The sequence below is a fragment of the Acipenser ruthenus genome, chromosome 22 (genome assembly GCF_902713425.1).
Source record: "Acipenser ruthenus chromosome 22, fAciRut3.2 maternal haplotype, whole genome shotgun sequence".
Lineage (NCBI taxonomy): Eukaryota > Metazoa > Chordata > Actinopteri > Acipenseriformes > Acipenseridae > Acipenser > Acipenser ruthenus.
In genome coordinates this window covers 28,115,157-28,128,962 of record NC_081210.1, presented here as the reverse complement: position 1 = coordinate 28,128,962, position 13,806 = coordinate 28,115,157, and the positions used below count along the sequence as shown (strand labels likewise).

The following is a 13,806-nucleotide window of genomic DNA, read 5'->3' as shown; positions in this document are numbered from 1 at the left end:
CACAGTGACTACTTTTCTCCATTTAAATAGGCTGAATGACTGATTACAAGATTGGAGACATGTGTGATACTAATTAAAGAAACTAATTAGTTTGAAATATCACTATAATCCAATTATGTATTATCCTTTCTAAGGGGTACCAACAAATGTGTCCAGGCCATTTTAGAATATCTTTGTAGAATAAGCAATAATTCATCTCTTTTCACAGCTTCTTTGCTTTATTCTATGACATACCAAAGGCATGCAAGTATACATGATAAAATAGCTTTTAATGTCATCACTTTTCAGGAGGAATGAAGCATTATTTCAATGAGCTGTAAGGGTACCAACAAATTTGAGCACGTCTGTATATGGACCCTTGAATAGGGCTTTCTTCCCTCTTTCCTAGCTTCTTGAACCTCTGCGGACAGCTGTTTCACATGCCGACCGATGCCTGAGCGTTGCTTTTTGGGCTTGTTCACTAATGGCTCTCGATCAGCATGAGAGTGTAATCTCTCAATAAACGCTACAATTAGGGCATTTAAATTAACAAACACATGTTCTCTTCCCAGAAAGTTCCACACACCAACCATTTCCGTTATGCGTAAATTGCTTCTTGGGTCTAACGAAAGGGGGCGGATTGTGGACTACTGGCGTGCTGCTGTATACTAGTGCTGTGGTGGAAGCGAAATAAAATCCTTAACAGTAATAACAACGTGTTACGGTAACGATTTGAATATAATTATCAAAGTAGTTATTGTTAATAGAAAATGCAGCAGATTGAATAGGTCTTACAGTATTCACATAAATCCCGCAGGTTAAAACGGGGCTCTTGCGTTTTGTTTTCGTCGCCTCCATTTTGTTCGTACTAGTTGTGTTTTCTTTTTAAATTCTAATTGCGATGTGTTGAATGCGTTACGTTTTTTTAATCTCGTTACTGCACAGTTTAAATGACACGTTTGTTTACTTATGCTATTGTTCTTCATTATAAAGTAAAGCCTAAAGTATAAGTATTCTGCGCTCTGGGTGTGTGTACGACTTCGGCATGTGTGTAAACAATGCATTTTTGGTTGGGGTGGTTAGTAATAGTAACGTTTAGACGTAGTAATATTGCACAATATATCATATTAAGCAGGCAGACTCAATTTACTTCGTAAACCGCTGTTTTTGGTTTTAATCGGTGATGCACTTTTGTTAACTCTAGGTATAAGACAGCGCTGTAGACAAACGTTTTGCCTTAGCCGGAGCCAATGGCTCACAAGGCCCCAAAAATGTAACGCCAAATCAAATGCAACATATTTAACTGCAACAAAAAACATATTATGAAACTAGACCGATACTAAACGGTAGTTTAGTTTGTACGAGCTTAATTATTGGTTGCTTCATTTTAATTAATGGTTAATATTTGTAGCTGATGACTATAATGAAAACGGTGCTTTAGGTCTTTATCAAGAACATTGCAGTGTATTTTTATTATTTCCTAACCATTGTTTTTTCGTTAGCAGTGAAGGGCAGGGTTTCTACTGCAATCAAGTCAGCTGCATTCATTTAATTCCCCAAATGTATTTTTTTTCTCAGCAGTTACTTCAGTCGCACATTGTTCTGGCTGTCGGTGTATGAGAAGGTCTACATCTTCCTAATTACAGCCCATATGTCTATCCTTTCCTTGCAAAAGTTGACCCAGTTTTGGTACAAAACTCCTGATGCGTTTACTGTTTTTCGTTCGTCTTGGATTGCTGTGGCTTCTTTTTTGGCTGAAGAGAGCAGCTCATCTGCTTAGGGAAGTTGCTGCACAATTAAAAATGTCGTCAAACTCCTTACGGTCAGCACTAACCAAATCCATTATATCTGGTATAGATGCGGCTGCTAAAGAAGATGCAACTAGCGAAAGAAAACATTGTTTTATTGGCTTTCTCAAACATAACCTTTTATTTATAGCTTGGTACGATAACCTTTTTATTCGCGGTTTAAATTCATGTTATTGGCCTTTTTTCTGCATTTCAGCCCTTCATTATTAATTGTTATGTGTTTTTTTTGTTTGTTTTATGCTTCTTATCGTTTTCTTGAATGCAAATGGCCACCTTCATTTCTGCTGCATGACACTGGGGTTGCCCTATTCCATTTTCTGTTCTTTTTAGCAGTTCTGGACTTGCAGGCATTTGTATTGGATCAGATTGTTCCCGTCTTTATTGCACTTAAGTTTGAAACATGTGATATGCATTTTATTTATTATATTTTTTAATTTTCAGTATGACGTCATTACGCACACGTTCTATAAGGGAGATGCAGCATTTTTTGCGTTACAGACGCCAATGGCTTATAACACCAAAAAGCCCTGTAACGCTAAACTGAATTTCTGTGTTAGTGTTAATCAGCGATGAGACTAATTCTGTCTTCATAATCGTAACGAATACCAGATACTGCAGTGGGACCCACCTTCATCCATTTTCTAAGGGATGCTTCAGCTTAATTTGATCCCCATTGTGGTATTATTGACCATCTTAATTCTGTTGGCGCTGGCTTAGTGTTGTGGCATTCTGTGTATTCCTATGTCAACAACTCTTCTGCTTTTAGTAGGATGCTTTGAGACGTAGTATTACAGCTTCAATTCTTAGAGACTTCACATGGCCTCTTTGGCTTTTAGATCACTTCATTGTACAGTAGCCCTCATGCTAAAACCGTTATGCTCCCTATGGCATGGTTAACCCTTGGAATTTACAAGGTGGTACTCCAGTTTGAGTGTGTAACTGGGTATGGCCAGTTAATTATTTTTGGCTAAGCAATTTACATCTGCACGTCTTTGTCTGGTATGGACATTGTGCTTAAGACCGCATACAACAAACAATGTAATATTTTCCCCAACATTATTGTTGTTGTCTCCTACTGCTTCACAGTTCTTTGCAGTGTCAGCAAAATTACCCATTGGGTTATTTGTTAAAGCTGAAAAGTCGGTTTCTAGCAACAGTAATGCCTGTTTTTAATCTTTCACATAATAGATATTTTTTAATAGAACTGTACAGTTAGAAGAAAATCGGTGATCCACCTGTGAGCCTTTACCAACCCTCTTTTAGAGGATCATTTAAACAATTCTTTCAGTATATGTGTGTCTCCTGAAGAGATGCTAATTTGGCGTTTTAATTTTTACTGATTTTGTGTTTCTACAGAGCAGTCTGATATCATCTCCAGAAGAGGAAATCTGCAATCGCAGCATTCATTCTCCTTTTACATTCTCGCTTGACATGTCACCCAGTCTCTTCGATAAGACACAGTAGTCTTTGTTCTAAGCTTTTACCTTTTTTAACTGAGTTGTAATCCAAGTTTGTATCTTTTGCAATGTCCCGGGATAGCTCACGAGATCCAAAAGGCGTTGCAGCAGGATACGGACTCCTCGCTGCTGCACAGGCTTTAAATTCCTCTGTCGGTCCTGGAAGAGCAAGCCAAAGCGGTGCCAGGATGGAACACTTTGATTTTGGAACCGGTTCCGGCTTAAACATGCAAGGCTCTCGCAGTCACTACTCTCCCTCTACTGGTTCCTCCCATGGCATGGCTGCCTCTTTTGATGATCAAAGTAAAGGCCAGGATGCTTATGCCTCGCAGGGTCGCAGTCCCTTAGACAAAGCCAGGAGCCTTTTTGCCAGTCTTGGTCTCTCGGCTGAAGAATTTGAAGTACTGTCAAACGTTCCTGATGAAAAACTCAATGTGGAGACGCTGCCTCGGCTTATCATGCAGCTGAAATCGCAGAGAGCTGAAGAAAGAGGTCTCCCCAGTCGGCCTAGAGACAATCTCTCTCCCCCACGGGAACAACCATATAGACCTGTCAGGGATGACTGGGATGAGGCTGCGTGTAGTAGGCCAGATAGTAAAAAAGAATCTAATGCCGTTCCTCGTGTATTTAACTATAATTACGGGCAGCAGAGAGAGGGTCCCTCTAGAAGTTACGAGAGGCTAGACTATGAGGAGAGAATGGGAGGCAGTGACCGGTATCCTGAACCGTCCCGTGGTCACTATGAGTCAGAATATGATCGGAGGGGCCCCGCTCCTGTGCCTGAAAGGTCATTTATGGAGAGGAGGACAGGGTTCCCGTCTCTCAGCAAGATTGAGGATTACCATGGAATTCTGCCCAGTACCTTTCCACATGTGTGCACCCTTTGCGACTTTGATGTGCATTCTATCAAGGTCAGTATCTTTCAGGTTTTTAATGTCCATGCTCTGTTTAACATAAATCCTTTCCAGCAAACTGTCCTGGCTTTTATTGGTTAAAGAAAGAGGCTGTTCAATGATTTCATCCAAACTCTATGGTCACATCGTGACTACTAGAAGCAGAGTTATGGCCTGTCATCTTGCTGTTCTGGCCTTAGGAGGATTTCAACAAATTAGTCCTTATCTGATTTTCTTCCATACCTTCTCCAGTTCTTCTAATTCAACACTATAATACATCTGAATAAACATGTTCTGCGCCCAGATTGACAAGTTTAGGGTTCTGTGTTTTCCCAGTACCAACTTGTCCAGGAGGGCATAGGTCTAATAAGGCAACTGCTTCTGTACGTTTTCATCTGCATTCACATCTTGAGTTCAAAAGGTACCACAGCATCCATGCTTACCTTTCTCTTTCTGTGGTGGAATAATCTGCAGCATCACTACTTCTGGGCCAAAACCCACCATCTATGACATTGAAAAGACTTTGCATCAGTTACGTCTGGTCGTGTGAACTAATTTGACTTTTCTATGATCCAGATTAGAATCACTGTTTAAGGTCTTAACTCTGCTGTGCACATTATCATTAATGTCTGTCTTAAGTAGAAGGATTGTCTTCATGGTCGGTAAGCGAAATGTTTACAGTAGCTTGTAGTTTATTTTTTTTTAAATACATTTCTATTCAATGCACACAAGTAAGGAGTTATTGAACATATAGACAGTTAAACTATTTTGTTTAACTTAAGAAAACCGAGTGCTTTTAACATTAAGCAAATGACGAACGTTTGTCACGCTACATATTTTGGAAGCAGAGATGTAAAATAGAGATGGTGTTATAGTATTATATTCTGCAGAGGCAAGTGGAAGAAATAGATCAGTGCATACTGCAACAATATGTGTGCATTGAAGCTCTTGAAAGAGCTAGTGTTTAAAAACATTTGACTTTTTTTGTGTTTTATTTTGTGTAGCATTGGATTCAGCATAATGATGGAGAGCGCCACACAGAGAATCGACAGATACTTCTGGACCTGTAAGAATTGTATATATGTTTGTGTCATAAGAGTTGAATTTAATTTCTGTGGGCTTTGCCTTTTTTTTTTTTTTTTTTTTTTTTTTTTGCTAACATTGTTTTTATTTGCAGGTATCCAGAATGGATCCCAAAGGTTCTGCCAAACAGAATGTGAGTAGTTCAGTTGTATGTCTGTGACATTACTGTTTCTCTGTTGCAAGTTCTTGGTTGTATAATGTCATGTACTACTTGTTGTTTGCAGTAGGCAAACTCCTCTGGGGTTGGGGACTTCCAATCCAGCAGCTGGGATACTGGGACCAGTCCCATTGGTTTCTCTTCCCATTGGGCTTCCAAAGAGAGGAGTCGGCTCTACTTGGGGCATGGGTAATGGATGAGTTATTGCAGTATTTGAATTGGAATTTCAGTTGCATCCTATATATATTAAAACAGTAACTTTGTTGTTGTTATTGAAGTCATTACAATCCTGATTTAATTTTCAATTATGTTGGTTTTAAGGAGGAGGAATTTCAAAGCAAGGCCAGAAAGTTGATCCCATGAAAGCACGGGTAAGGGTTCCTTATCTGAAAAAAATCCATAAGTTTTAACTTTTGTATTGCTCTGAATTGACTGTACTTCAGGGTAAAAAGTACATCTTTACAGGCAGGGTTGTGGTCAATTACTGTTTCTCAATTCCAATTCCAATGCTTTTAAAACAGGCGTTGACCCCAGCCCTGCTTCCAGGAAGAAACATGGATTGCACTGAAACAGGGAATGTGTTTATTCACTGACCCTTCAGTTCTGACGCTTTTATTTGGTGGATGTGTGGCATGCTAGAAGTTCCATTTTGTGTCGAATGCATTCATTGATCAATTAATCAGGATTTTTGTAGGCTTTTTGTTTAGCACTGTGGTTTTGTGTTTTTGTGTCCGTAATGAATATTCTTTCACTTCCAGATTACTGACAGCAAAGTGGTGGTAATACAGTTTGCCAAAGGGAAATGTTACCAAAAGGATTTGGTTAAGCTGGCTGAACCTTTTGGCACTGTAAATAACCACCTGGTATTGCTGAAAAAGGTAAGACATGCCTAATATTTCCAAGGAGCGAAGTCCTAGCTATTCCTGTTCTTGCAGGTGTGGTTTTGGTTGGTAGTCGTAAAACAGTCAATGGTATATAATTTTTTTTTTTTTTTTTTTTAATAAATACATATGTATTTAAAGATTTACTGCCAGTACTATCGTTCCTTTACGTAACAAAACAATTCTCTTCAGGCCTTCCTGGAAATGCGTACTCATGAAGAAGCAGCTGCTATGGTGAAATACTACCAGCGCACACAAGCTGTCATCCGGGGCCAAGCGCTGCAGGTGTATTTGTCTACTGCAATTAAGACTATTCAGGTGTGTAATTGTGAAGAATTTAGGTTTGTTTTTCCACAAGGGTGTATTGAATTTTATTCATAATCCAAGCAGGCATTTTGCATATGTTTACATAACTTTATTCTAATATTAACACAATTAGGTCTCTTTTAAATGTTTGACTTTCTGTTTATTATTATTATTATTATTATTATTATTATTATTATTATTATTATTATTATTATTATTATTATTATTATTATTATTATTATTATTATTATTATTATTATTATTGCATGTTTTCAGAATAATGGACCGACACGAACCCAAACACAGACCCAGCCCCGAACACCACCACAGGCCACTGACTCTGGATATGCCGTGATCTATTTTGCTAACCTGCCTGTTGCAAAAGACTTGGAGTCAGAGTTGTTGGAATTGGCTAAGCGCTTTGGTGCAGTGAAGAACTCTCTAGTTTTAACAAAACAGGTATGCAATCACTGATGTAAGAGGGGAGTCCTGCTGATGAACAGTGTTTGTTCTCTTGAAGTGCTAAATAAATCCCATCAGTCTAAATCAAAGAACGTTTTGACTTCTTGAAGCACCAGTGGTAATACCAGCCATTGTGTTATTGCTATAGCTGCTTGTCTGCTTCTAATTACTATTTAAATTATTAGCCCCACAGTCCTCCAGCTCCATAGTTAACGTTTGTTTATATAGAACTTGAGAGAGCGTGACATCTTCCCTCTACTACATTGTAATTTACAACCATTTTGATTTTGTAAATTGTTTGCTTTTATGTTATTCCAACAGTGTAACCTGGAACATTTTTTTTATAAAAATAGTGGAATTTGCATTAAAGCTGCTTTTCTTTTTCCAAGGCGTTTGTTGAAATGGTGAACCCTGCAGATGCAGAGATGATGGTGAAGTACTACACAGTAAACCAACTCAAGATTAAGGGCTACAAAGTCAGACTTAACATCTGCAGGAAGTACAGGAGGCTGACAAAGTAAGCACTAAAGTAGCCAACATTTTGGAAGATTAGGTTTATTTATTGTTTTTACCACCAATGGTCTGACAGTTAATCTTAATCTCTTGTTTAATGACTTCAGTTATACATGACAATGTGCAATGAGTTATTGTGATAGAACAGCAGTGTATCAAATACTATCCATTCTTTCAGTTTTCTAGTTCCAGTACGGTGTCAGTAAAAATAATCAGTTTCATAGCCACGATGTTTCAACCTCTGGCCATATCAATGATGCAGTTCTTACTTTTCTTTTATTCATTTTACTTTGTCTCTACAAACCATTTAATCAGATATTCCATTCCCTTTATATTACGCCACACAAGAATGCCCCCCCCCCCCCCAAAAAGAAAAGACCATTGCTAGTATTACACTGTTTAGACTGATTGCGGTGATGCATTATTTTGTATGATAGGAACACGCCAAAGGGGAAAAATATCGGCAAGAAGGAGTTGGAAAAGAAAATAACTAGTTTGAAATCCAAGACCGTTTCATCCAGTGTGGAAGGTGAGCCGGAGGTGGTGAAGGAGAGCAATGCAGCAGAGGTAGAGGAAGGGGAGAGGATGAACCTGGGGGACGAGGAAGACCCTGAAGAGCTCCACCAATCACTCGAGGGTTTAGAGACCCCCAAAGAAGAATGCGTGCAAAAATCTCTGGAAAATCCAGAAACCCAAGCGGAGGAACCAGCAGATAAAAGCACAGTTAGCTCACAAATTCAAGAAAAAGGACCAGATGATAAATCCCTAGAAAGAGGGGACATGGAAAATAAATCCCTAGAAACAGAGGACATGGAAAATAAACCCCTAGAAAGAGAGGAGACCATGTGTGAGGAACCAGCAGAGCAGTCCTTGAAAAGTTCAGAGAGCCAAAAGGATGAGCCAGTCGAGAAATCCTTGGATGAATCGGAGCCAGCAGAGACCAGTTTCTGTGAAGAGGTAAGGAGCACTGTGCAACGACAGGTCATGAAACTACTGGTGTATATCTGTTTATTTTTGCATTTATAATAGCAATATAACATTTTGTATTAACATTTGTCAGCGTAATTTCTCCACTGTCAAAGTGAGCTCTGTATACTAAAATAATGCTTTGCATCTGTTCCTGCTACGTATCTCGCAAACTAATCCTGGAGGTTGTTGTACAGGTAGAGTCCTTTGTGAAACCAATGATCCAGTGCAAACTTACCAACTGTGTTCAAGTAAATCTGGTTAAAGGAAGTAGGTCTAACTTAGGCACTTACTAGTATATTGTCCAGTTTGTTTAATTTACATATTTTACTTGCAGCAAGAGTCCCTCGAGCCAGATTTCCCTGATAGTATGGAGGATTTTGTAACTTTAGATGAGGTGGGAGATGAGGAAGAAATGTTAGGACTGGAATCGGAATCAGATGCAACATCTTCCAGTAAGACTTTCAATTTCACTGCATCTTAAGAGGCGTTAACTTTGATAACCAAGTTTTATTTTTATACTACTGTATACTTTAAGTATGATTCTTTTAATTAATTTATTCAACGATTTTGTTTCTATTGCAGATGGTCAACGGTGGCGTAAACAGGTTGGTAAAAAATTTGTATGTGGAATTTAAAACTAATTAAAGTAGCACTAGCCTAAACATTTTTCTACTTGATTTATTTCTTTTTTTACCTTATGATTAAGTTATGGATGTAGCTATAATGTTGCATACGTTAGTTTGAACCCAACTTAAATAATCCACAATTTCGGCTAAATAGAATTATAAAATGCATTCTTTTTTTTGGTAAGTAAATGGTGGTCTTCTTGCAGGGTGGAAAGGTGGTTACTGTTTCTGCCTTTAGGAGAGGTTACAATTTCGAGAAGGAGATTCTACGGCTGGCTGAACCGTTTGGTAAAGTGGTGAACAAGCTGATATTAAACCAAAGGAATGAGGTGAGTCTTTCAACAGATCCAGCCTTGGTGGGCGGGTAGGAGGTATTCAGATCACACAATTGGTAATCTCAATAAACTACACAAACTCTGCTGTAGTAGTTTTCTGCTCATCAGACATGTTGCATGATTAAAACACAAGACAAGTATGCTGCATTTTGACTGTACAGTACTTGTAAGACTTCAGATTGCCCCTGCAGAACACCCATAATGGGTACTTCAAAAGAGCTTTAGAGAGCCTTGGTCTAGATAAAATGTACATGTATTCAGCTGATACTGCACATTGGTTTTCATAAAGTGTATTGCGTTCAGTTTCTTGTATTTCTATGTTTTATAATCTACAGCAGCAGAAAATGTATATTTGCAATAACTGAGCTGAGCATTTGGCATTTGTTGCCTTAATAAAATTGTTGGTGTTTTTCTATAATCTTTTCATACCTTTCCTGATTTCACATTCTTTGTCATGTAAATTTAAGGCATTTTTGGAGCTGTCAACCACTGAAGAAGCTATTGCTATGGCTGAATTCTACACTGCCAATACAGGTGTGGTGTGTGGCGTCGATGTGAAAGTCCGTCTGTCTGTAACATATAAAACAATTAAGGTATGTCTGAAATTATATGTGGTGTTTATTTTAATACTTAACCAGGAATTCACCATTTAAGGTTTGAATCTTCTTTAGGCCCTAGCAAGATGGCAAAAGTTACTAGGTTTCCTTATTCTATTCATTATTTTATTCTTTAAAAAAAAATGTAAATACTACACTAATTATCAATGGTTAGGTTACCTGCTAAAATATTGGCTTTTTAAAAATGGTATGCATTCAGTTATACATTAATACACTGGATCTTTTTAGTCTTTCTGGCTAGAGGGATTAGTTTAGGTCCATTGTAGGTAAGTGTAGCGTGAAACTTTTTTGAGTTTGTTTCTCCCTATGAGAGGAAGTTGTTTAAAAACCATCTTGCAATACTTTAATTGGATTTGAATTATGACTGGTGTCATCGCACTTATGAACTGAATTCTGCCTTTACTTTTTTTTTTTTCAATGCTAGACTAATACATCTGAAAAAGGACGAGTTGTCTCCGTGTGCAACCTGCCTTCAAGGCACTCGGATGAGGCTCTCTTAAAGCTCGCAGAGCCTTTTGGGAAAGTGAAGTGCTACAACATACAACGGGTCCGCAATGAGGTACTGATGGTGTTCTCAATTTTTTGTAAAAATCACAAATGGATAGTAATTTTCATATATTAAATGAAAATATATATTTCACAATAAATTGAGTTGTCCATTCTTCAGAGAACTGGAGATCCTGTCAATTTTTTGTCCTTCTAATAAACTTTACATATATTATGTATTGTGTGAGTGTTGCCTACACTGCTATGTAATTGTCTTTGTCCTCTACATTGCCTTTTGTGTATGTGGTAAAGTTTTAGTTTTAGCTAACATGCCGCATCCTGCAGGATATACTGCTAACACAGAAGTTTTAGTATATCAATGTTGCTTTCAATGTCTTATTTTATTCCTTTATTCAGGTTTATCTTAATTAACCTTTTGTGGCGGAATTGGTCCAACAGTGTGACTTGGTTAATGTAATCTCCATCGGAAGAGAATGTTGCAACTCTGTTCTCATTTGTTAAACAATTGTTTTTCAGGCTTTTATTGAAATGGAAAACCCTAATGAAGCAGAGGAAATGTGCCGGCAGTACATGAAAAATCCCCCCTTGTTTCATGGTAAAAGGTTGCTAGTTCGTCTGTCCTGGAAGTACAAGAAAGTCACTCAAGGGTATGTTGCTGTTTGAGTACAAATTCCAATAAAGATAGCATTCTTTTAGTCAGGACAGCTCTTAATGTAAGTTTGTACTACATATCCCTGACTTGTATATGCTGACCACAAAGGGTTAACTAATTTGACTGACTGTCTTGCTGCTGGCTTAGTCATGTTTGAGTCCTTATCACTGTGCTACATACATTTAAATTATGAATTTTGCAGAAAGAGACCCCCTGTCCCTGAAGAGTCTCCTAAGAGATCCAAGAGGGAACGAGCAGAGCAGAGCAAGAGTGAGGATGAAACCTCCAGCAGTTCTAAATCCAAAACCAAAGAAGAGCAGGAGGAGGGGCCACCACAGAAGAGAGTCCGCGAGGAACAGCAGAAAGAAATCCAGCAAGAGGTTTCAGATCTTAATGAAAGTGCTGTCTCTGAAGCGAAGGAAGTTTCAGACACCATAGAGACCCATGAAACCCTGGAGAGCTTGGAGGAGCCAGCAGAGAAAGTTATACCACCAACAAAAGAGGATACAGAAGCAAATCCCAGTCTAGATGAAAGAGTAAGCAGCCAGGAACATTGTGTTACAATACCTTTTTAATAGCTTTGAATGTTATCTGACAATTGTAATCTTTTAGGAATTCTGATATGTAATTGCAGTTAGCTGAAGGAAATTTATGAAATAACATTGTATTACAGTAGAGGAATATTTCTGAAGTAAAATAATACCCTCTACCGCCACTAAATTAAGGCAGAGTGGAATCTCAACTATAGAGTAGAATATACATAAACATTGGTCTATAATATTGCATATCTCTCTTTGCCCTAAGTTAGTAACCGTGTTTCGTATTTCAGGAGGCTGTAGATAAACCAGCAGAAACCAATAAGGGTGAGCACACAGAAGAGACCCTCCCGAAGACACTTAAAACGGAGCCCATGGAGACTGAGATTGTTCATAAAGGAGGTGCATGTGACTCTGCGAATGAGCAGCACACTGGTACTGATGAGAAGACTGTGCACAGCATCAAGCCTGAGCCCACACCTACCACCCTGGGACCATACCAGCCGAATAATCCCGTCGGTAAGAGAACGTTCTGGGTGAGGCTTCGGCCAGATCGCCCTGCTTAATTCACTTCTGCAGTTGTGTCCTTATTCTTGGCAAGATACGGACAGCCATGGTCACACTGTGCCAGGATGACTTTGGCAGTTTCACCCTTTGCCAGTTTTTCATAATACTTTTACAATGTTATCGGCTCTATTTGTAGGTGTGGAATATGTGGTCCCCAAGGTTGGTTACTATTGCAAACTCTGCAGTCTGTTCTACACCAGTGAATCTACAGCAAAGAACACTCACTGCAGCAGCCTGGCCCATTATCAGAAACTGAAGGTACAACTTCTGTTTGGTTTATTTATGTAGGAAACGATTCCATAGACCATTTTTAGATAAAACATTCCCAACTAAGTTTACATGATCTTGGTTGATTTTTTTATTTTATTTATTTAATCATTTCTTTTTTTGTATGTTTTACAGAACGTGTTGGATAAAGAGAAAACTAAGACGAGCATATGAAGTCAAGTTGGAAGTTTTCTGCTGTTGTGTTCATTTGATCTTCAGTTTATCCTTATCGTAAAAGAGAAACAAACTCTTTATGAAAGTCTGTTATACAGTAGATAGCTTTGACCCTATACATTTCTTTGTTTTTATTTGTTTTAGTGTTGTGTTTTCAGTTAGTGTACATTCCAACAGACTCAACATTACGGGATAGTCTGTGTTTGAGATCTTATCAAGTTGAAGCCATCGCTGCTTTTTTTTTTTGGTTTAGATTATGTATGCAGTAGCTGGATATTGACTGACATGTGTTTGAGTCCTGAAACAATAAAATCGAGTCTGTATTTTTAAAATGTGTCTAACTGAGTTTTATTTATATAATTCTATATAAAGATTATTAAACCTATACTTGGTTCTTATTTTATCCTGGTAATGTCAGTGGAAACCCATTATTTCCAGTGAATGCATACTAGTGTAGCTTTTATTTAAAGTGAACTAGTTCCATACATTCAGATATAAATATTTGGAAGAAATGCATGATTTAGCGCACTTTTTTTTTTTTTTTTTTAGTATTTAAAAACATATCTGGTACTTCACCAGGGTTGGAAATAAAATCCTATATAGCAGATTCACCCATTTCAGTTTTTATTACAAGCTTGATTAGCCACAGTGTCTAGGTAACAAGCTCAGGTGTGTCTTACTAAACATAGTAGAATCAGGAATTTATCAAACTGCTATGTAACTGGAGTCTTACTTCCATCCCTGCTTCACGAAGTTAAATAACTCTGTTTGCAAGCCATGCTTTCAGACTGCCTTGCACTTCCTGGGTCATGTCACCTGGAGGGTCATGTGCATTCAGACAATAACATGGCATGAGCCAGCAGACGCTGCTGAATTAATTACTGAAAGGATATCCTGTACACAGAATCTAGATGCAGTTTACATTGTGTGAATGGGCCACTGTAGTGAACCCATCCCCACCCAGAACACTTCTAGTGCCATTGAGCACACTGGATTATTGTTGTAGAAGTTATTGTA

At 38.2% G+C, this 13,806-nt stretch overlaps 1 protein-coding gene across 3 annotated transcripts; it reads left to right on the top strand.

Annotated features, from left to right (window-relative positions):
- The first annotated feature begins 557 nt into the window (after window positions 1-557).
- LOC131699484 (matrin-3-like) lies at window positions 558-13,121 on the top strand. 3 transcript variants are annotated; one of them, XM_058996388.1, is made up of 21 exons: window positions 558-703; window positions 3,327-4,155; window positions 5,142-5,203; window positions 5,315-5,353; window positions 5,445-5,566; window positions 5,699-5,748; window positions 6,136-6,255; window positions 6,451-6,576; window positions 6,841-7,023; window positions 7,416-7,543; window positions 7,977-8,496; window positions 8,843-8,960; window positions 9,091-9,113; window positions 9,341-9,463; window positions 9,937-10,062; window positions 10,511-10,645; window positions 11,110-11,240; window positions 11,448-11,781; window positions 12,075-12,300; window positions 12,485-12,606; window positions 12,751-13,121. In XM_058996388.1, the coding sequence occupies exons 2-21, from the start codon at window positions 3,433-3,435 to the stop codon at window positions 12,787-12,789; spliced, it is 3,450 nt and encodes a 1,149-aa protein (XP_058852371.1). In that variant the 5' UTR covers window positions 558-703; window positions 3,327-3,432; the 3' UTR covers window positions 12,790-13,121. The 3 variants fall into 3 exon arrangements, with proteins under 3 accessions (XP_058852371.1, XP_058852370.1, XP_058852369.1); XM_058996387.1 differs by having other exon boundaries at window positions 3,144-4,155; XM_058996386.1 differs by lacking the exon at window positions 558-703 and adding an exon at window positions 743-1,801.
- Window positions 13,122-13,806: the final 685 nt, after the last annotated feature.

Bases quoted from the DNA above. Each gene is read 5' to 3' on its own strand.
- LOC131699484 (XM_058996386.1), top strand. From the start codon at position 1,683: ATGCGTTTACTGTTTTTCGTTCGTCTTGGATTGCTGTGGCTTCTTTTT. The intron at 7,544-7,976 runs GTAAGCACTAAA...TTTGTATGATAG, and splicing joins AAGTACAGGAGGCTGACAAA to GAACACGCCAAAGGGGAAAA. The intron at 11,782-12,074 runs GTAAGCAGCCAG...TTCGTATTTCAG, and splicing joins ATCCCAGTCTAGATGAAAGA to GAGGCTGTAGATAAACCAGC.